General features: G+C 37.9%; 1 protein-coding gene across 2 annotated transcripts in view; it reads left to right on the top strand.

Annotated features, from left to right (window-relative positions):
* ATP2C1 (ATPase secretory pathway Ca2+ transporting 1) overlaps window positions 1-21009 on the top strand; it is a 135861-nt gene that overhangs the window by 61907 nt on the left and 52945 nt on the right. For both annotated transcript variants that reach the window (XM_049766498.1, XM_049766499.1), the window contains exons 2-7: window positions 13316-13426; window positions 14411-14527; window positions 16965-17054; window positions 18045-18080; window positions 20042-20103; window positions 20850-20958. In XM_049766498.1, coding sequence (XP_049622455.1) covers window positions 13316-13426; window positions 14411-14527; window positions 16965-17054; window positions 18045-18080; window positions 20042-20103; window positions 20850-20958 — 525 coding nt within the window. The remainder of the gene's footprint in view (window positions 1-13315; window positions 13427-14410; window positions 14528-16964; window positions 17055-18044; window positions 18081-20041; window positions 20104-20849; window positions 20959-21009) is intronic.

Below are 21009 nucleotides of genomic sequence, written 5' to 3' on the forward strand. Positions count from 1 at the left end.
TCCCTTGCACCACAGTAGGGGGTGGAGGAAGGAGGAATGGAAGGGTAGGTAACTAAAAGGTCCAAAGTGGGTGAAAAGGTAAAGCAACTTAAGCTTTTGCAAAGAACATACATGCACCCAAAATCACATACTGACTAGGACTATGTAGAGAAAAGCTTCACAGGGGTTTCTTGTGGGCTGTATGGCTGATAAAAAGGGGTTCCTACAGTAAAGCTTTTCATGTCTTTAAAGCCAATAAGTAGATGTTTGATCTTAAAAAAAAAATCAGAAAGAACTTAGTATTGCTGTTAAAAGCTCTCTCTAGGAATTAGAAATCTGATTTTTCTTTTCCTACCAAGTTGGGTTATTTTGTGCTTTGTGATTCAATGCTGGTCTCTAATAGTAAACGCATATGTGTATATGTGTTGTGCATCATAATGATTAGAATGCTCTCCTGGGTTTTTGGGTTTTTTTTGCTATTGTTTTGAGACCATAGCTGGTGGTGCTCAGGGAACCAAATGTGCCCGGGTTCAAACTGTAGAATGCTCTTTTGTCTAGATTATTTAATGGCATTTAGACCTTATTTTATTCTTAAGAATTGTAAGGGATAAAATATGGTTTATTATTGTAATGCTGAGCATAATTTATGATTGGGTTGGTTTTTGATTTGCTTATGGGGAATGTTTAAGCGCGTGCCTACATTGGAGTCTGATTATGCTCCATGTTCTTGAATTTACAGTTCTTTGTAAAAGATACTATTTGATAGTATCTACCTTAACAGAGGTTACTAATAAATTTGTTTTTCAGGAGTATTCAAGAAGATCAACTATCAACTTCCACCATATAAAAAACACCAATAACTCTTCTAGAAATGTTACTAAGTCAGAAATGCCATTTTTGATTCTAGAAACTTGTCTGTTGAGGTTGATTCTGTACTTAATTTAGGTAGGATACCATTTTTATACAACAGTCCTTAATTTATTTGCTAGTATCTATAATGTTCTTTGCTTGTGGAGGCCTTTATTGAAATCCAATTAGTGGTCATTCAATATTTCCTAATTTTCTTCTGAAGATAAATTCTAATTTCTCCTTTCAACCTTCTTAATGCCTAGTTTCCTGAAATGTCATCATAACATGCAATGCTTTGGAATAGACCCCAAGGATTATCACCTTGTACTCTTGAGTACATTACTTGGTTTAAAAGCTGTATTTTTCATAATGCAGTTTTTGATCTTTACCTTTCTATTAGTGGGATTACACTTTAAATAGTTAAACTTTTTTGTTTGTTCATTTTGGGGCCACATCCAGCAGCTCTCTGGGGTTACTCCTGGCTCAGCTCAGAAATCACTATAGGCAGGCTTTCGGGACCCATATGGGATGCTGTGGATTGAACCTGAGTCAGCTGTGTGCAAGGCAAACACCCTACTTGCTGTGCTGTTGTTCTGGCCCCTAGATAAACATTTTTTTTTTTTTTTGGTTTTTTTTTGGCCACACCCGGCGGTGCTCAGGGGTTACTCCTGGCTCTGCTCAGAAATAGCTCCTGGCAGGCACAGGGGACCATATGGAACACCGGGATTCGAACCAACCACCTTTGGTCCTGGATCGGCTGCTTGCAAGGCAAACGCCGCTGTGCTATCTCTCCGGGCCCTAGATAAACATTTTTAAAAATTATGTATGAGGTCAACTTAGACTTGTATTGTCTAATTCGTTGTTCTAGACTATCTCTCTATATATTGTCTTCTCTCATTGACTCAGACTGGTAACTTTAAAGTTTATTAAGAAAAGATAGTTACTCCTCTCCACTTAGAGTTAATTGCTCTTTCCATTATACTATCTCTCCAACCTCTATAATAATTTTTAAGTGTATAGTTCAGTGGCATTATGTACTTTCACAGTGTTGTGTCAGTGTTATTATTGTTTGCCAGGGCCCAGTATCTTCTAACCTACTACCTGCTTCTCTAAATTTGTTTATTTTAGGTCACCTCATCAGTGGAATCATACATTATTTTTTAAATGCCCATTTTCATTTACACAGTATTCTCAAACTCAGATAAAATCATATTACAGTGGGGCTGGAGATAGCATGGAGGCAGGGCATTTGCCTTGCATGCAGAAGGACGGTGGTTCAAATCCCAGCATCCCATATGGTCCCCCGAGCCTGCCAGGAGCAATTTCTGAGCATAGAGCCATGAGTAACCCCTGAGCGCTGCTGGGGTTACAAACAAAAACAAAAACAAAAATCATATTACAGAATTGCCTTCCTTTATAAGGCTCACTGATTGGAAGAAACTTCTGTCATTTTGTAGTTTGTCTTTTATATCCTTATAGCTTATTTGCCCTTTCTTTTCTGCATTGCTATCTTCTTTTGTGCTTATCTGATTTTTTGGTCAGGAAATATATGTTCCTGTTTCATTTTTTTTTTATATGTGATTATAGCTTTTTTTTTCCCTCATGAGGAATGTGTTTAGTATCCTCAAGTTTATATCACTAATTTGAATACTTACTTATTTAACTTTAGTAACATACATGGTCTCTCTTTTTTCTACCCTCCTTTTAGTTGTTGATGCCTCAGATTACTTTTGTTTGTTTGTTTTTGGGCCACATCCAGAGGCACTCAGGGTTACTCCTGGCTCTGCATTTAGGAATTTCTCTTTTACAGGCTCAGGGGACCATATGGGATGCTGGGAATCAAGCTCTCATCCGTCTTGGGTCAGCAGCGTGCAAGGCAAATGCCCTACCACTGTACTATTGCTCTGACCCTCAAATTACATTTTTGTAAAGTGTATCCAAAAGCATAAGTTAAAAAATTAATCTTTTGAGCCAGAGTGATAGCACAGCAGTAGGGCGTTTGCCTTGCATGCTGTTGACCCAGGACAGACCTGGGTTCAATCCCTGGCATCCCATATGGTCCCCTGAGTCTACCAGGAGCAATTCCTGAGTGCAGAACCAGGAGTAACCCGAGTGCTGCTGGGTATGGTTCCCCAAAATTAGTCTTTTGAATAGCATTGACATCAGATGTAGAGCTATAACATGTAGAACTATAAAGTTGCAGTAATGAATACTTGAAGATAAATAATTATGTGTCTGTCTGTTTACATTTATCAAGATCTTCCTTCCAGTTTTTCTCTTTTGTGTGCATGCCTTTTACCATTGTATTACATCTCTGGCCAAGATCTTTAATTCTTCCTGGCTTCAAGTTGCTGTCTAATGATACTTTATTTCATTCTGTTGGACTCTCTTTAACAATCTTGCAGCTCAGGACCAGTGATAATTAACCCCCCCAACTTTGTGTCTGTATGTTTTAATTTCTTCATTGTCGAAGAACAGTTTTGCAAGGCTGTTTTGCAAGCTTCTTGGTTGAGCTTTTCTTTTTAGCATTATAAATATAGCACTGCAGTCTGTTTATTTTATCGATGTGACAGTGTGACAGGTTGTTTTTGCTGCTTTCAAAATATTCTTTATGTGTTTTGTATTTTTTTTTTCTTTTTCTTTTTTTTGGTGATGCCAGAGATCAAACCTAGAGCCTTGCACATAGGCAAGACATGTTCTCTACTGCTAAGCTGCATTCCAACCTTTAATGTGGTCTTTTTAGGCTCATCCTCCTTGGAGTTTAACTCTTTAGATATTCTTGTTCCACTTCTCTGGTTCTTGGAGCATGGTAGCGTGTATCTCAACAGAAAGAAGCTGATTATTGTGAAGAATAAGTACAATAATACTTTCTGTATTCTGCAGTTATTTATAATGCAAGGCAAATAGAGCATTAGTGTTTGTTAAATCACAGAATCTTCCTTTGACTCATGTCTCTGGACTATCAGTATCATTTTTTCTCATTGTATGCCAGGAGAGAGGTTTTAATGTGCATTTATTAGTTAATAATTATGGGAACATAGAGTTTTTGTTTGGGGACATCGTGTTAGTTGATGTGAATAAGAAAGAAATGTGTGGGGCCGGAGAGAGACAGCACAGCGGCGTTTGCCTTGCAAGCTGCCGATCAAGGACCTGCGGTGGTTGGTTTGAATCCCGGCATCCCATATGGTCCCCCGTGCCTGCCAGGAGCTATTTCTGAGCAGATAGCCAGGAGTAACCCCTGAGCACCGCCGGGTGTGGCCCCAAAAACAAAACAAAAACAAACAAACAAACAAAAAAACCCAAAAAAGAAAGAAATGTGTTTAGTGTATTCATTTATTCTTTGAATAGTCACTGAGCACTATGTGCCACGGCATTGCCAGCATCAGTGTTTGAGTCATTGAATTTACATGTCAGGGGAGGGAAACAAGCATGTTTGGAGTCCGTAATTGTGATAGTTAGCTAAGGAGAGTTAAACTAAGTGATTGGGAGCCAAGACAAAAACAGAAGGAATGAGGTCTGAAAACTTAGAAAAGGACAGAGGTTCCAGAAGTATCTTCCTATTGCCCCCTTTTCAGAGAGCAAATAATTACTGCTTCCTGGAAGTGGACAGTTTCCCCAGTGGCTAGTGAGTCTACTACAGGCCCCCTGAATTGTTTCAGCATGCACCGCATCTTCCCCACACTAGAGAGCGCAGGCTAGACATGGTTTCTCTGTAGGGACCTATTGGAGGCTTTTTCTGGTAGCAGGACTAAATGGAACTTTCTTTTTCCACAGAGAGACTTACAGGAGTATGGTTTGAGGGTTTATTTATTTTTATTTTTTTGGGGGGGTCACACCTGGCAATGCTCAGGGGTTATTCCTGGCCTTGCACTCTGGAACTACTCCTGATGGTGCTCAGGGCACCTTGGGATGCTGGGGTTAGAACCTAGATTGTGACCTCATGCTTTGGAACTTGATTTGAGGGGGAGGGCCTTGGCAGTGCTCTGGGCTTACTCCTGACTGTGCTTCATGTGAATCACTGCTGGTGGTGTTTGGGGCACAGTAAGGGGTGCTAGTAATTTCACAGCAGGTGCCTTACCTGCTGTACCCTCTTTCCAGTCCTAGTTTTGGACTTTTAGTTTAGCTAGTCATCTCTAAGATTTTCTGAGTCAGTCCACATACAATTATCATTGAATATATTTAGTATATTACATTGAATATATTTTTGGTTTTTGGGTCACACCCAGTGGCTTTCTCAGGGGTTACTCCTGCCTCCGCTCTCAGAAGTCACTCCTGGCAAGCTCGAGTACCATATAGGATGGCAGGATTTGAACCAGAGTCTGTCCTTTGTTGGCCACATGCAAGGCAAATGCCTTATCACTGTGCTATAACTCTGGCTCCTGAGGTTTGTATTTTTATAGTTCTTTCAAAAATCATTTTCTGTAATTGCAGACACAAATTTCTTTAGTATCAGAAAGGAAATAAATGGTAGTAGGGCAGAGAGAATTCAAGTTGCCTGATCAATGAAATAGGAGACTTCTTTTGCTTTCTGTGTAAATAGGCCCCTCTTTTTTCTGTCTTTGTCCTATTTCTTTGTCATATCTACTGTACTACTCATGTTAGGGATTGGTTTTTCTAAACATGCTTTTTAGTATACTGATCAGGAATTAATCTCCTAGATTACGCCTTTGGAAACAATCAAAGCCATGGGTTAGCAGAACCAAAATATTTAGGAGAGGATTCTGCAAAGAATAACTATAACTTGAGAAAGGGGCAGTTTTCTTTTTAAAGATAATAGATTAAAAATGTGAGTTCTCATTTGGATTGCTTTGGTCATCTTCTGTAAGATTTTAGTCTTGGTGGGGTTGTAATTTATAATTATATTCCGCAAACAGTAGTTGGCAACAAATTCCAAGCCTATTTCTGAATTTTGCTTAAAAAGAATACTGTTGGGGCCAGAGAGGTAGTATAGCAAGTAAGATATTAGCCGTGGGCCCAGAGAGATAGCACAGCGGTGTTTGCCTTGCAAGCAGCCGATCCAGGACCAAAGGTGGTTGGTTCGAATCCCGGTGTCCCATATGGTCCCCCATGCCTGCCTGAGCAGACAGCCAGGAGTAACCCCTGAGCATCGCCGGGTGTGGCCCAAAAACCAAAAAAAAAAAAAAAAAAAAAAAGAGAAGATATTAGCTGTGTACATGGCCAACCTGGGTTCAATCTGGTATCCCAAATGGTCCTCTGAGCACTGCCAGGAGTGATTCCTGAGTGCAGAGCCATGAGTAACGCCTGAGTACCACCAGTGTGCCCCCAAAACATAAAGGAATAGTTTTCTGAAAATTAAAATGTGGCATTTCTGTTTATATTTTACTAGACGCATAAGAAATCTATTAAAAAGCATTCAGGTAGATGAAATATGACAAAAATAATTAAAATTGTTACAGGAAAAATGCATACTTATAAAAGTCACTTTGAGAGTGGCTTTGTACTTAAGTTGGAGATAGTGTGACCAAAATTTGTTGTTGTTGTTGTTATTTTTGCTACACTGGTGGTTCTCAGGGATTACTCCTGACTCTCTACTCAGGAATCACTTGTGACAGTGCTCAGGGGGCCATATGGAATGCTGGGGATCGAACCTGGTTTGGCATGTGCAAGGCAGATGCCCCTGCTCACTGGACTATTGCTCCTGCCCAGTGAGACCAATATTGGTAAACTTGAAAGAAGTTGGTGATTCCAATCTTTTTTTTTTTTACTTGTCACAATGGAAAATAAATGAATTATATTTGCTAAGGAAAGTGGGAAAGAAAAAGAATTCTGTCCATTGGTAGCAGAGGCCTGCCAACCCAAATACCAGAGTTAAATCTGGCCCAAGTAGCTCAGGAAAAAAAATATATGTATATATATATATGTGTGTGTATATGTATATATATATATATATATATATATATATATATATATATATATATATATATATATATATATATTGAATGTATAATGAACTAGGTTCATAGCAAGACGGTTGGTGGTGGAATTGTAACTGTCACATGTTTTACTATTTTTAACATTTCTGATAAGCATGAATCACATAAACATGAGAAATTAAAGTTTACTTGGGAGAGAGAAAAAGTTGTATTATGTGAGGTGCAAATAAGCTAAGATAAGGGAAGTAGATTGTTGGAAGTATATAAGTAGATAAGTTGGAAGAAATTGACCTAGAGAAGGAAATACTACAACTTTTGTTTTGAAGAACAACTCCCACATTTATATTTGTGTTCAAATCTAGGAATGCGTGAACATCAACCCCTCACCTTTAGGCTTTTATATATTTGATGATGTGATAATCACCATGGTATGTACAGGATTCTGTATACATGTTTCATATTTTGGAGTTACTTACGTCTTGAGAATGTTCTCAGTTGCAGGAATGGGAGCTACCCTGAGTTTTAGATGTTGTAATAATGTGAGCTAAAGAAATAAACTAGAGTTGATTAATTCGTAAATACCACAACTCAGTTCTTTAACTTGGGAGAGATGGTTAATATCACTGGAGTTTTGATGTTTCCTTAATTATAGTGAAAAACATATAAGGGCCAGAGACATACATTAAACACATGCCTTGAATACTGTTGACCCTGATATTTGATTCCTTGTACCATATGACTCACCAGACATTGTGGTCCATACCCCTGGAGGTTCTGTCCTGGATGCTCTTTAGTATCGCAGTACCTTGTACTCAAGACTTTCCAGATAAATCACCGATTCAAATGCTAAGACTGGGAAAATAACTAGGTAAAGTTGGTTTGGCACTAAAATGTAAGGAAGTACTAGAAATGGATGAGGACATTTTAGGAAATTGTAGGTGCAATGAATTCAAGGCTCCGTTGACCAAAACTGACATTGTCAGTAGTGATGAATGTAGTTACCTATTAAATAAAGTTGTAACCATATTGGGAAGAACAGAAAGTTCTTCAGAATTCAACAAAATAAATGTAGACAGGTTGGTGGAATAATAAAGTCACCATTCTGGGGCCATAGCCATAGTACTGTGTGTGGGGTGCTTGCCCCACCAGTGGCTGACCTGGGTTTGATCCCCAGCATTCTGGATGGTCACCTGAGCCCACCAGAACTGAGTATAGCTATCGTGACTCAGAAACACACAAACAAAAATGACCATTCCATGCATCATTGTAATGAGTTCAGGTGGCTTAGCATAGTTAGCAAAATGTGGTCATGTACGGGCTATTTCATATCTCATTAAAGTATCTCTCTACAAGATAGTAGTAACTGGATCATGAGAAAGTTTCTCAAATGCCATTTTAACCCTGTGATCAAAGTTGACATTGCCACAGAGGGACAGATGGTATTGTGTTAGTTGGCTTATGTTATTATAACAGTACTCTGTACTGAGTGGCTTAAATCAGAAATCTGTTTTCTCATAGTTTTAGCGCTGGAAGTCTGAAATCAGGGTGCTGGCACCTGGTCAGTTTCTGACGAGCCTGCTTCCATTGGCGGACCGCTGCCTTCTCATCATTTCTCCATAAGGCTTTTCTTTCTAACACTTTAGGATTTCTTCTTTTTCTTACAAGACTGCTAGTCTTTCCAGATTAGGTTCCCACCCTTGTGACCTCATTTCATCATAATTACCTTCCTACAAGGCCCTGTTTCCAAGTAGGGGTGAGAAAGACTTCGGAGGTGTGAGGACTCCAGTAGACAAACTTTAGGGGAGACAGGTCAGTTGTATAACAAACATCATATGCCTTTTAATAGGCTCTGAGAAAGTTGAATTAATTCCTTGTCACCCCCAAAGTTGTAATCTGTAGAATAGGAATATTCTACAAAATCACCTGCTTTTATCCTCTAGGAAGTGGGGTGGAGGTCACGAAAGGACAGAAGACTGAGGAACAGTACCAGATTTAAGACTGAAGAGGTATGGCAGTTAAACATCACTCTGATTCTAGATTAATTAAAGCATTTATTGTTTTAATTAAGATCAAAATAAGGCTTTAATGTAAGGTTTTAGTCTGAAAAAATGTGCCTGTCACTTATTTGTTGACAAAATCAGGTTTTCCTGTAGAATTTCCTGTCACCTTCATTTTGATAGTTGCATTAATCAGGAGTAATTTGATATGATCCTTTATTTGAATTATTTCTATGAGCTGTTGGGTAGTCCAAGAATGTTAGCTGGATATTATTAATATGGGGAAATTTTATAAGAAGGACAGGTACCTGGAATGCAGCATATACCCAAGTTCTGAGTTAACTGGTATGAATTTTTGGAGGCAGAAATTTTAAGAGCCCCTAGTTGATTTTAAAGTACAGTCAGGCTGAGATGAGAACTTTTATTCTACTTCAAGGCCTAGATTGCATTGGCCAAATTCAGCTTTTAACGTTTTTGCCAAGAATACCTCGTGGTACCTATATATAATAAACAGTTCACTCCCTGGTGATTGTGAGGACAACGGAAAGGTGAAACTCTTTAGTTTTCCCTTTTAGATGGTAAAATTAAGGTAGTAACATTAGACTGATTTTTGTGAATGTTCATCAATACTTAATTATCTACCTAAGCCTAGACATGTTACTGTCCTTTGGAATTTTCACTTTCTGTTTCAATTACTGTTAAAACCAATTCCTGCATCAAGGAGTTGTTTCATAAGAATGTGTTTATAGGGCCTTTTCCTTTGTGTCAGTATCTTTCTCGGGAAGGCAGAGGTGATCTTAAGCTGATTAGACTATCCTGTTTTGGGACACTTGACACTTGACGCCTCTGCTCTGGGCCAGCATTCTAATCCCTAAAGCACTGCAGTAGGAACAGATAGACTTCTGCTTGCATGGCTTCTGCATTTGCCAGTAAAATCACCAGTTTCTGGTGATGGAACCCTTTATATCAACACTTTGAAAGTTTGTGAGTTTGCCTAGTTCCTGTGCAAGATAAGCTAGTTCTTGGGTGATCAATTAGTTCTCCTGACCATCTCTCTCATCTTTTTTTGTGTTTTTAGTAAAAGATCAGTTAAATGGTATAAGTATCTTAGAATGGCAGCGCAACTTGATTTCCCAATAAGGAGTACCAGCATTACCATAATACCTTTGATGCTTGCTATTATTTTAGAGGGTCAAAGAGGACAAATCTTTATAGATGCCAGGTTACATCCTTGTGAAAATATGGAGTGCTCAGTCAAGGAGACAAATTGCATATGTGTTACCTTAGGGCAGGGGTCTCAAACTTGTAGCCCTGGGCCATTTGCGGCCCTCCCTACAACATTTTGTGGCCCTGCCCTAGAGGAATCTTTTTTGGTTTTGTTTTGTTTTAGTTGTTTGGGTCACACACACACACACACCCAATGTTCAAGGTGTACTACTGACTTTGCACTCAAGGATCACCCCGATTTTGCCTCCTGCAGCCCCCATGTAAATTGAGTTTGAGACCCCTGCCTTAGGGAATGGATTTGAGTATCCACCATCTGCCAGACACTGTCCCAAATTTGTGTTTTATAAATAGCCGTTCTTTTTCTTGTTGAAATCAGAGTGGTTATACTCAGTTTTCCACTGAGGAAAAAGACACAGAAGTTGGTAACTTGTTTAAAATTAATTATACTTGTGATAGACTTAGACTTCGGACTATGATTGGGTATCTGTTAACTCTTAACTTAGACCTCAGAGCATTAGATCTCAAAATGTGGTCCCAGGGCACATCTTTGATAACTGGCTAGAGATGCATTTTGGGGGCTGTGGAGATCTTCAGGGGTAGAGTACTTTCCTTGTCTATGTGAGATCATTAGGTTTGGTGCTCAGCATTGTCTGGTGTAGTGTTTGTCACTTACCCAGTACCAACACTTTGGGACCTTCCTAGACCCGCTGATTAACACTGCTGTAGAGGCCCAGTAACCAGTGTTACTTGTGCTTTTGATGCTCAGTTTTAGAGAATCACTGTACTGTAGTCAGTCTCTCCTCTTTTCTTCTTCTTCTTCATTTTTTTTTTTTTTTTTTTTTTTTGGTTTTTGGGACACACCCGGCTGCGCTCAGGTTCCTCCTGGCTCTACACTCAGAAATTCCTCCTGGCAGGCTCAGGGGACCATGTGGAATGCCGGGATTTGAACCAGTGTCCTTCTGCATGCAAGGCAAACACCTTACCTTCATGCTATCTCTCTGGCCCAAGTCTCTCCTCTCTTAAGATGTAAAGTTTTTTTTTTTTCAGAAATACTGGCTCTTATGAGGGCCAGAAGGACTGGCTCACAATATGAAGCTCACCACCAAGAGTCATGGTGCAGTTAGGGAAATAACTACACTAACAACCATCATGACAATCTTAATGAGTGAGAGAAGTAGAATGCCTGTCTCAAATACAGGCAAGGGGTGGGAAAGAGGCGGAGGCATTGGTGGTAAGAATGTTGCACTGGTGAAGTGGGAATGCTCTTTTTTATGACTGAAACCCAACTACAATCATGCTTGTAATCATGGTGCTTAAATAAAGTTGAAAAAAAAATATTGAAGGGAAGGGTTTTAAAATAATAAATGCTTTAAAAATAATAATAAAAAAGCTCTCCTTCATTAAAGAACATAATTACTAAAAGCAAACTTATGTTTGATATTAAACTCGAGCCTGTGACTTAGTTTTTCCTTTCCATTTTTGCTGGCAGTGTTGGGTGTGATACTTCTTGCATTATACTCTTACTTCATCAGTGTGGGCATAGTACATGAACATTGCAGAAAAACAGAACTGCCTTGCTCTCGAAGGAGAGCTCAGTTAAAGAAACACGGTTATTTGCATAACGTTGGGGCCAGTATTTACTAATAATAGTGTCATGGGCCTTTGTAACAAATATGGTTTACAAATAGGTGGCCAAAATATGGAAGTTCTCTCTCCTATCTGGACTATGTTTTGCATGTATGTGGGCTTTTCTGTCAGTGGTTACAACAACATGTAGTTGGAATTATTTAGAGTCATTCATGTTTGTGTTCAGCAATTACTTCATAAAATGAGCAAGTCTGCTTGATTTCTGGAAATCATCTTCAGTTCTTGATTTCAAATGGCTGTCATCAGTATTGTCCTGCTGAAACTGCTGTGTCACATCTATCATACTTTTCTTTTGTTTATATTTATCTTCACATTTGTATAATGATGCTACATGGTTTGAGAGTTCCTGGGCGAACTTTTCCTGTTAGATACGGAAACGTGCTCAGGTCTTTCAATTGAATTTCTAGCACCCTTGATTTATCTTTTACATGACTATAAAATGTCTTTGATTATTTGCCTTTGAAATTTAGAAAGCTCTTATTGTTAGGAATTGACCTAAAGTTCTTTCTTTCTTTTTTTCTTGTGCCAAATTACGATAAAATTTTATTTAGGAGAGGAGGAAAGGGGAAGGGGCAGGAAGCCTCTCATGGTATGAGTGTTCTCCTAAGAAGAATTCCCTTGGCTTAAAAGTTTATAATGACTCTTCTTCTGTAAAATAATGTTAAGGCTCTGTTTTGGTGAAATAAAACCCAATTTATTTCCAATTTCTTCAGAATCTTTGGCTGTTGATATCTACTAAATTAGTAAAAGTGGAAAAATACTTCTTTTGAAGTTGCTAAATGATGCTAGGAAACATTGTATTGTTGGAAAACTAGGCACACAGAGGAAACTTTCCACAGTTATTCATCATTTTTTGAGGAGAGCAAATTTTTTTAAATGCATGCTTTAATTTATTGTCATAAAGAAGTCTTGCCTCACAATTGTAGGGAAGTACTTTTCTGTAAAAATCCTGGCTCTCCAAAGTTGAGAAATGTGTTCTTTGGCCACAGAAGCATCAAGCCAGTCTCAGCATGGCTTCAGTCAGCTTTTGGGTTGAATTGTTTCTTTACAAAGTTTCAGAACTGGGAAGCATTGGTCTATAAAGATTCTCAGGTTAGGACTCAGACAGATCTGAGTTGGATTTATTTTCAAAATTGTTAACACTTATTTTTTACTTCTTTAGAAGCACCTCTCATGGTCACCACCTTCTGATTTTGTGCTCAGGAGTTATCTGACGTGTGTTCGTCTCCTATCTGCTTTTTCGACTCTGCTTAATTTGGAACTAGACTTACTTTTGTACTGCTGTGAACTAGCCAATTATCCTTTCTGAGTAGGGAAGAAATGAGCTGATCCAAAAAGTAGTTGAAATGGAGAGAGCTTGGCTGTTCTGTGCTCCTCATGTTAAACATTACTGAGTTCAGGGGATTATGATTAGGGTAATCATGAAGATGTTTTTTAAGGAGTCTATTTTGCCTTTTGCTGTCTGCATCAGCGAAGAACTAGCATCTTAATTATTGAATTAAAATGATTTTCTGTTCTTACTGGTACTAAGGATTTAATATTTGATGTGTGCTTTTTGAAAAATAGCATATAGTATATAAAATTGTTTAAGGATTAGATACTATTCTGGACAAGATTGTTTTCTAGTTGTGTAAAATAAGTAGCTGGTTTTCATTTATTTTAAACTGCACTAGAAATTGTTTTTATATATTCAAATGTTTTTGCTTTGGTTTAATTCCCTAGGTTGCACGTTTTCAAAAACTACCTAATGGTGAAAATGAAACAATGATTCCTGTGTTGACATCAAAAAAGGCAAGCGAATTACCAGTCAGTGAAGTTGCAAGCATTCTCCAAGTAAGTTTTTGATGGGGAGAACAGGAGGAGATAATTAAATTAGTATTTCTACCCTATGAGTCACTTCGACTCTATGTCCAATGGAATATTCTGTGATTTAAGAATGGCTGTCTAATGCTAATTCAGTAGCCACTAATCATCAATATTGGATACGTGAAATATAGGTGGTATGAGGTAGTATGAATTAACTGGACCTATTTTTATTTTTACTTATTTGGTCTAAGGACCACACAGAGCTGTACTCAAATTTTATTCCTGGCTCTGCTCAGGAATCACTTCTGACATTGTTTTGGAGACCAAATAATGGGTGTCAAATCAGGGTCAGCTGCATGCAAGGCAAGCACCTTAATCCCTGTTCATATCTCCCTGGCCTTGAACTTATTTTAAAATTTAAGGAACTGCATGTGATTATGATATAATTGGACAATGTTGTTCAATATCATTGGCATTTATTACCAGGAAACTATGGAAGGATTAGATGTATTAGGAAGGGAATTAATTAAGTAGGACCATATGGGATATTGGGGTTCAAACTTAAGTCTACCCCTTGCAAGACAAGTATATTATTGCTGCAGTCCCCTTAATTTTTCATTTTAAAAAGTATAGTCTAGGACTGGAGAGATAGCATGGAGGTAAGGCATTTGCCTTCCATGCAGAAGGACAGTGGTTCAAATCCCACTATCCCATAGGGTCCCCCACGCCTGCCAGGAGCCAGGAGTAATGCCTGAGCGCTGCCGGGTGTGACCCAAAAACCAAAAACCAAACAAACAAAAAAAAACACTTTTTAAATATTCAATTAAAGTACTCCTTTGTAATTTATCCTTCCCAGAATATTACTTTGGATGTCCCACAGTTTTAAATATACTTGTATTTACTCTAGAATGTTTTTGACTGTTGAAGTTCTAATAAATCTGATCATACAATAAGGACTGCTTTATTTTCTTTTGTACTCTGCTAACATCTTCACTTTCGTTTGTCTTATAGGCTGATCTTCAAAATGGTCTGAACAAAAGTGAAGTTGGCCACAGACGAGCCTTCCATGGCTGGAATGAGTTTGATATCAGTGAAGGTGAACCATTATGGAAGAAGTATATTTCTCAGGTTGGATATTTTCACTACTCCTGTCTTGTGTCAAGGGATGTGCATTTGTCAGTAGAGTAGCTTTTGTGAAGTTATTTAGAGAAAATAAACAATCTTGAAATATACTTTATGTAAAAATTCCTTTTGTTAGGATTTGCTTATACATAAATAAATTACTTAGGTTGAATTTTATTTTTCCTTTCAGAGATAATTTTATTTTAGTACTATGACTTTATAGTTCTATTGATGTTAGGGTTTCAGGCATACATTGCTCCAACTCTTAACCTAATGCCAGTGTTAGCATACGTGGTCATGTGCTTTAAGGAGTTGTCAGGTTCTGTGGCTGACATGGTAGTGTTTTGTGGGACATGTCTGTGACTGCCAGAGCTTACAGAAGTACGGAAGGGTAGAAGGAGGGTGCCCATATTCCCTTTGAGAAGACTGTAGTGTTCTCAGAACAAATACCAGCATACCTGGAGTTGTGGTCTATGAGGTGTCTCTGCAGAGATCAGTAGTAAAGCTGTTATGCTGGGCCATTGGTGTGGTGATTATGATTGTGGGTGCAGCTGCCGAGGCTTTGGAGGGTGGCAATTTAATTTGTCCCTCTTCTTGAGAGTTATTGGCACAATTTTTAAGGAAAAAAAATCTAAAAATGCCATCGATATTATAGTCAGTATGATGCTCATAGCTGGCATTTGAAAATATAAATTCTTAGTCTTTTTCACCTTTTTTTATTTTATATAAAGTACTATTTTACCAGATGAGAAACCAGAGGTTTAAAAAGATAGGATGATGCCAGTGAGACTATCCAGTCCACTTGGGGGGTGGGTTGAGGATATGAGGAAGTATTTTTCTATAAGTTTACTTAAAGAAGCTAGATTTCTAGGGGGCCATTGAGTACGTTCCTTTCTGAAGTGGGAATGGCAGCATACCATTCAAGTTTGGGCAACCTCTACTTTATGCATTAGAAGTACTTGAGAAAAGCTTGAAACTTGCTGAAATCTGGGCCCTCTGCCCAGAGATTGTGATTTAATTGGATTGGTGTGAACCTGAGCATTTGTCGGGAATACTTCACAGGATGCTAATGGAAAGCAGGGGTGGAACCACTGAGCAAGGGGGATGCACAGTGAAAGGAATGGGAGGAAGCATCTAGTACTAGCACCATGATATCTAGGGTTCTGGGCTCTCTGGTGGAATGAATTCTATGCAGCCTAGTTACTTTGCAACTTGGATAACAATTGGCAACATTTCATCAGAGGAAGAGATTTCTGGCAGCATATCCTATATTTAAGTGATAAGATGTCCATCCAACGTGAAGCATTTGAATGCTTGTTGATTGGGTTGGTGATGTGGTTCTTTTTTTTTTTGAGATATTGTTTGTTACCTCTGAGAGTTATCAGGAAACCAGGAATGGGAATATCATTGAATATGATTGATTCATATGACCCATATTGAATAATATGAATATGAATGAGAATAACTCTCTGGGAAGAGTTTTAGGGGAGGTTATTAACTGTTAATTGAGCTGTGTTTAAATATCATAGTTAAGGTGTTCTATCCTACCCAGTGTTTAACATTAATTTTTAACTTAAAAATCCCTTCTGGGGGGCCCAGAGAGAGATAGCACAGTGGCGTTTGCCTTGCAAGCAGCCGATCTAGGACCAAAGGTGGTTGGTTCGAATCCCGGTGTCCCATATGGTTCCCTTGTGCCTGCCAGGAGCTATTTCTGAGCAGACAGCCAGGAGTCACCCCTGAGTACTGCCGGGTGTGGCCCAAAAACCAAAAAAAAAAAAAAAAACCTTTCTGGGGCTGTGGTTGTGGCATAGTGGGTAGTATGCTTTATATGCTGCCAACCTGGGTTGGATCAACATCTCATGTGTCTCCCAAGCTTGCCAGGGGTAACCCTTGAGTACCACTGGGTGTGGCCCTCAAACAAACAAATAAAAATTTCTTTCTTACAAATAGACTTGAAAATGTGCCTGACAAGATGATGATAGGTTATTGGGGATGGGGGCAGGAAGGAATTTGGGAATACTTGTGGAGGGAAGTTGACACTGGTCGTGGAATTGATGCTGAAATATCATGTCTGAAACTCAACTAAGTAATTTTGTAAATCATGTTTTTCAATTAAAAAAAAAACCAACACTTATCCTGCTTCAGTATCAGTAGAGTAGCAAAGTGGTATTTATTAAACTAAAAAATGTACCTGTATTATAAGAAATAGATAATTTCTTCATTTTAAGGATTGATCTTATTTTCTTCTGAAAAGGAACTATGATGAAGTAGTACATTCTAAATACAGTTAACACATTTCTCTTGATTAAAGAAATTCTCATTTAAATGTAGATTTTATAATTTTCTAGTCATGCTTTTATAGTATTTTTTAAGCATTTGTTCAAATGGAATAGAATTATCATTAAGGTAAAATGGTTAAACTTTTGTTTGTTTTTATTTTCAGTTTAAAAATCCCCTTATTATGCTGCTTCTGGTTTCTGCGGTCATCAGTATTTTAATGCATCAGTTTGATGATGCTGTCAGTATCACTGTGGTAAGAAAAAGATTTCTTCGAACTTTTATTTAGATATAAATTAGGATTGGCTTTTATCTTGGAAACTAAACTAAGAGATGCTTGGATGTGCAAGACTTTTTTGTTAATACTTTTGTTAACTATCAGACTCTGCTTTTAACTTCAGAATTTGAATTTTATTTGCAAGTGATGTTCAAGGATCTAGATTTGTCACATAGTTCTTTATTCTCTTAACTTGATGATATGAAACACTTCATAATTTTTTAGTTAAACTTTCTGTTTACATTCCAGTTGAGAATATATTATCACTAATTTTGAACTAAAGACTGCTAATGTTTGTTAAAGAAACAGTGCACATCTTACGTCAGTGTCGACTACCTTCTACCATGTTCCCAGAGTGCATCTTATACCACTACCCTTTGTCCTCTGGCCTGCTAGTATAATAGACCCATGCCCATTTAAGTTTAGATTTTGATAGTTTGGGTCTCTTGATTCTATTTTGTTGACTTTGGCTTGGATATTTAGTTCTGCCTTTTGTTTTCTCCACCAATGGTGCCTGAGACACTTGGCTCCTGTCCTCATCCTTTCTTCCCTCCCTTCTTAATTTTATAGAAAAATGCAGAAATATGAGGTAAAACAAGGTAATTTGTGTCCCAGGTTTCTGTGAAAAAGGTAGGAGCCCCTATTGAAAAGATTTAAAAAAGGGATGGCAGTTTTTTCCATTGGTGCTGCAAAAGTTGGGGAAAATAGAAAGGAAAAACCTTTGGCTTAAATCAGGGTGCCCCTACCCATGAAGCATCCTGCCATAAGACCCAACTACAGGCTCCAGGCATACTAAGCTGTCTTAACTCCAAAGTCTTACTAAATAGTTCCAGGAAAAGTTCTCAGTCACAGTTGTGACAGTCAGGCTTCTGTAATTAGAGATCTTGGTTTTTGCACAGATTCTGTGTTGAAGTCAGGTGTCACCGAGAGTCTTCTGGTTTTGAAATATTGTTCCTTTATGTATTCTAGGCAATAGTTATCGTCGTTACAGTTGCCTTTGTTCAGGTGAGTAGGTATATGGAAGTGACAGTTGCTTAAATTAATGTTGCTTTTAACTAGTTATTGGGATGATTATAATAATTTATTCTTTGTTTTTAAAATAATTTTATTTACAATACTGCAGGAAAGTTTGGAACTAATTCTAACTTGACTACTTTGATTTGGGCATTAGCATAAGGAAAATCATTATTTTTTGCAAGGACAACATCTGGCTATGCTTTGAGCCTACTCCTGCTCCTGGTTCCCTCCTGGTGGTACTTTGGTGATTTGGCAGTAGTGTAATATAGGGGACTGACACCCTATATTATATCTCCCTAACACCCTAAAGTCTAGTTTTTTTAATTTGATGATGGTAAAGATAATCAAAACAGACTGAATAAAATGTGCAATAAAAAAAATAAAATATCAATTTATTTCAATGACTATAATATCAGAATTTAAAGAAAAGATGTTTTGACCTGAAAATTTATAGTTTGGGGACACACTATTAATTAGTATTTTTCTTTTCCAGTAAATAATTACCTGACCCTAGGTTTGCACATTAAATTTTCAAGTAAAATTGGGGCCATTTATGGGGCTTGAGTAGTGGTACAAATGGTAGGGCGTCTGCCTTGCATGCGCTAACTTAGGATGGACCATGGCTTGATCCCCCATGGTCTTCCAAGCCAGGAGCAATTTCTGAGTGCATAGCCAGGAGGAACCTGAGTATCACTGGATGTGGCTCAAAAACAAAAATAATTGGAATCATTTAGTTATCAAAATTGTGTACTATAATTTAGTACTATTTACTAAGGGATAGAGTTTTATGGGTAGAGCTCTCAAAACAAGTAAGAAAAGGGATAGGAAGATGAAATTAAAAAATTTTTATCTCAAATCATTGTGAGATAGTTAAAGTTGTTCACAGTTGAATTTCAACCATACAATGTTCTGACACACACCCCTTTTCCAATGTACATTTTCAGCAACCAGTGTCCCTCCCCACCACTTCTGTTACTTCAATTACAGAGGAAAAATCTTTTTCTCCCCACCCCCCTTCCTCCCACCGTATCTCCCTCCCTCCCTCCTTCCCTCCTTCCCTCTAAAAATACATATACATTTTTTTTTCAATTAGGCACTGTGGTTTGCAATACTGTTAATCTCCTTCAGCCCCTAGTTCTTGTCCAGACTGATCATTTCCAACTATCATTGTCATATGATCCTTTTTCTGTCCTAAGTGCACTTCCCTTCCACTTTGTGGAAAGTGTTCTACCATGAACCAGTCCTCCTGGCACTCATTTCTGTTCTTTTGAGGCACTATTTTCATACTTTTTATTTTAATATATATTCTGCAAGAGAATGTTATCATTCTGTGTCCATCTTCTTTTTACTCATTTCACTCAGCATAATGCTCTTCATTTATATCCATGAATAAGCAGATTTCATAACTTTAATTTTTCTAATGGCTGTGTAGTACTTCATGTACCATAGCATTTTTTTTTTTTATTCACTCATCTGTTCTTGTGCACTTAAGTTGTTTCCAGACTTTTGCTATTGTAAATGGTGCAAAGAACATAGGAATACAGATGCCATTTCTGTGTTATGTTTTTGGGCTCATAGGGTACATTCCCAGGAGTGATATTGCTGTGTCTAATGGAAGGAAGCTCATACTGTTTTCCATATTGTGAGAAATGAATGTATTGCTTATATGCTGTTCAGCCTGTGGTATGTTGCAACAGCATCCCAAACAGACTAGAACAGGAAACTTAACTCAGACACATGCATATTTTTCTTATTGTTTTCCAGAAGGGCTGAATCAGTCATACATACCAGCAGTGAATAAATGTGAATCAGAGTCCCTTTTGGGGAGATTTTATATTAACAAGTGTAGTCAATTCTTAATCTTAACATGGCATATATTTCATATGTACATTTTTTTTTCATTTCTTTGAAATGTTTTTCTTACTATGACTTCGTATTTTTTTGAATAGGAATATCGATCAGAAAAATCTCTTGAAGAACTGAGTAAACTTATGCCACCAGAATGCCATTGGTATGATCATTGTTTCTGATCCACACTTTCATTAACACTTAATGTTAGAGGTTGATATATTAGACTGGGTTTGATCACTGGCACATTTAAATAAATTGAGTATGAAATCAAAATACCATTGTAGCCCAGATTTCTTTTAGTGTTAGGTAAAAATTACGAGCTTGACATGAGAAATGCACACAATATTCAATGTAATGGAATAAGGTACTTGCTTTACATGCTTTAATCAAACTATGTTTGGTCCCTGGCACTGCATACCTGTCACCTTAGCACCACCATGGATGACTCCTGGTCACAGAATCAGGAGTAGCCCAGGGTACCTCAGTTTGACTGGCATTCCACCTCCCAAATTAAAAAAAAAAAAAAAAAGAAAGAAAGAAAATACTAGTTTTGAGACACTTGAGAAATAGATTTATTAATCTGCCATTTTTAGGTGAATGGCTCTGTATGACATGCAGTTCTGACTATTGTGTTGCATGAACCAGACCCAGATAATTCCAAAAGTTGCTTCAGTTTTGTTGCATCTTATAGCTCACCTGATTTCCCAGTGCTTTTTTTTATTTCATCTGTGCATCTTAACCTACAGCTCAAAAAATGATGTTTCATGGCTTAACCTCACTTATCTCTATACAAGTAGTAATAATTCTCTGTATTTTTCTCTCAGCTAAGCCCACTAGAAAAATGTTTGTTTTAAAATGATTGGGTTTTCTGTTTTATCCACGAGTTGTTTTTATTTCATGAAACAGTGTACGAGAAGGGAAATTGGAGCATACTCTTGCACGAGACTTGGTTCCTGGCGATACTGTTTGCCTTTCTGTTGGCGACAGAGTTCCTGCCGACTTGCGCTTGTTTGAGGTAAGTTTCCTCTTCTGGTCTGTTTGGGATCCAGTAGTGACATACTACCTA

This window comes from Suncus etruscus, chromosome 20, assembly GCF_024139225.1.
Source record: "Suncus etruscus isolate mSunEtr1 chromosome 20, mSunEtr1.pri.cur, whole genome shotgun sequence".
Classification (NCBI taxonomy): domain Eukaryota; kingdom Metazoa; phylum Chordata; class Mammalia; order Eulipotyphla; family Soricidae; genus Suncus; species Suncus etruscus.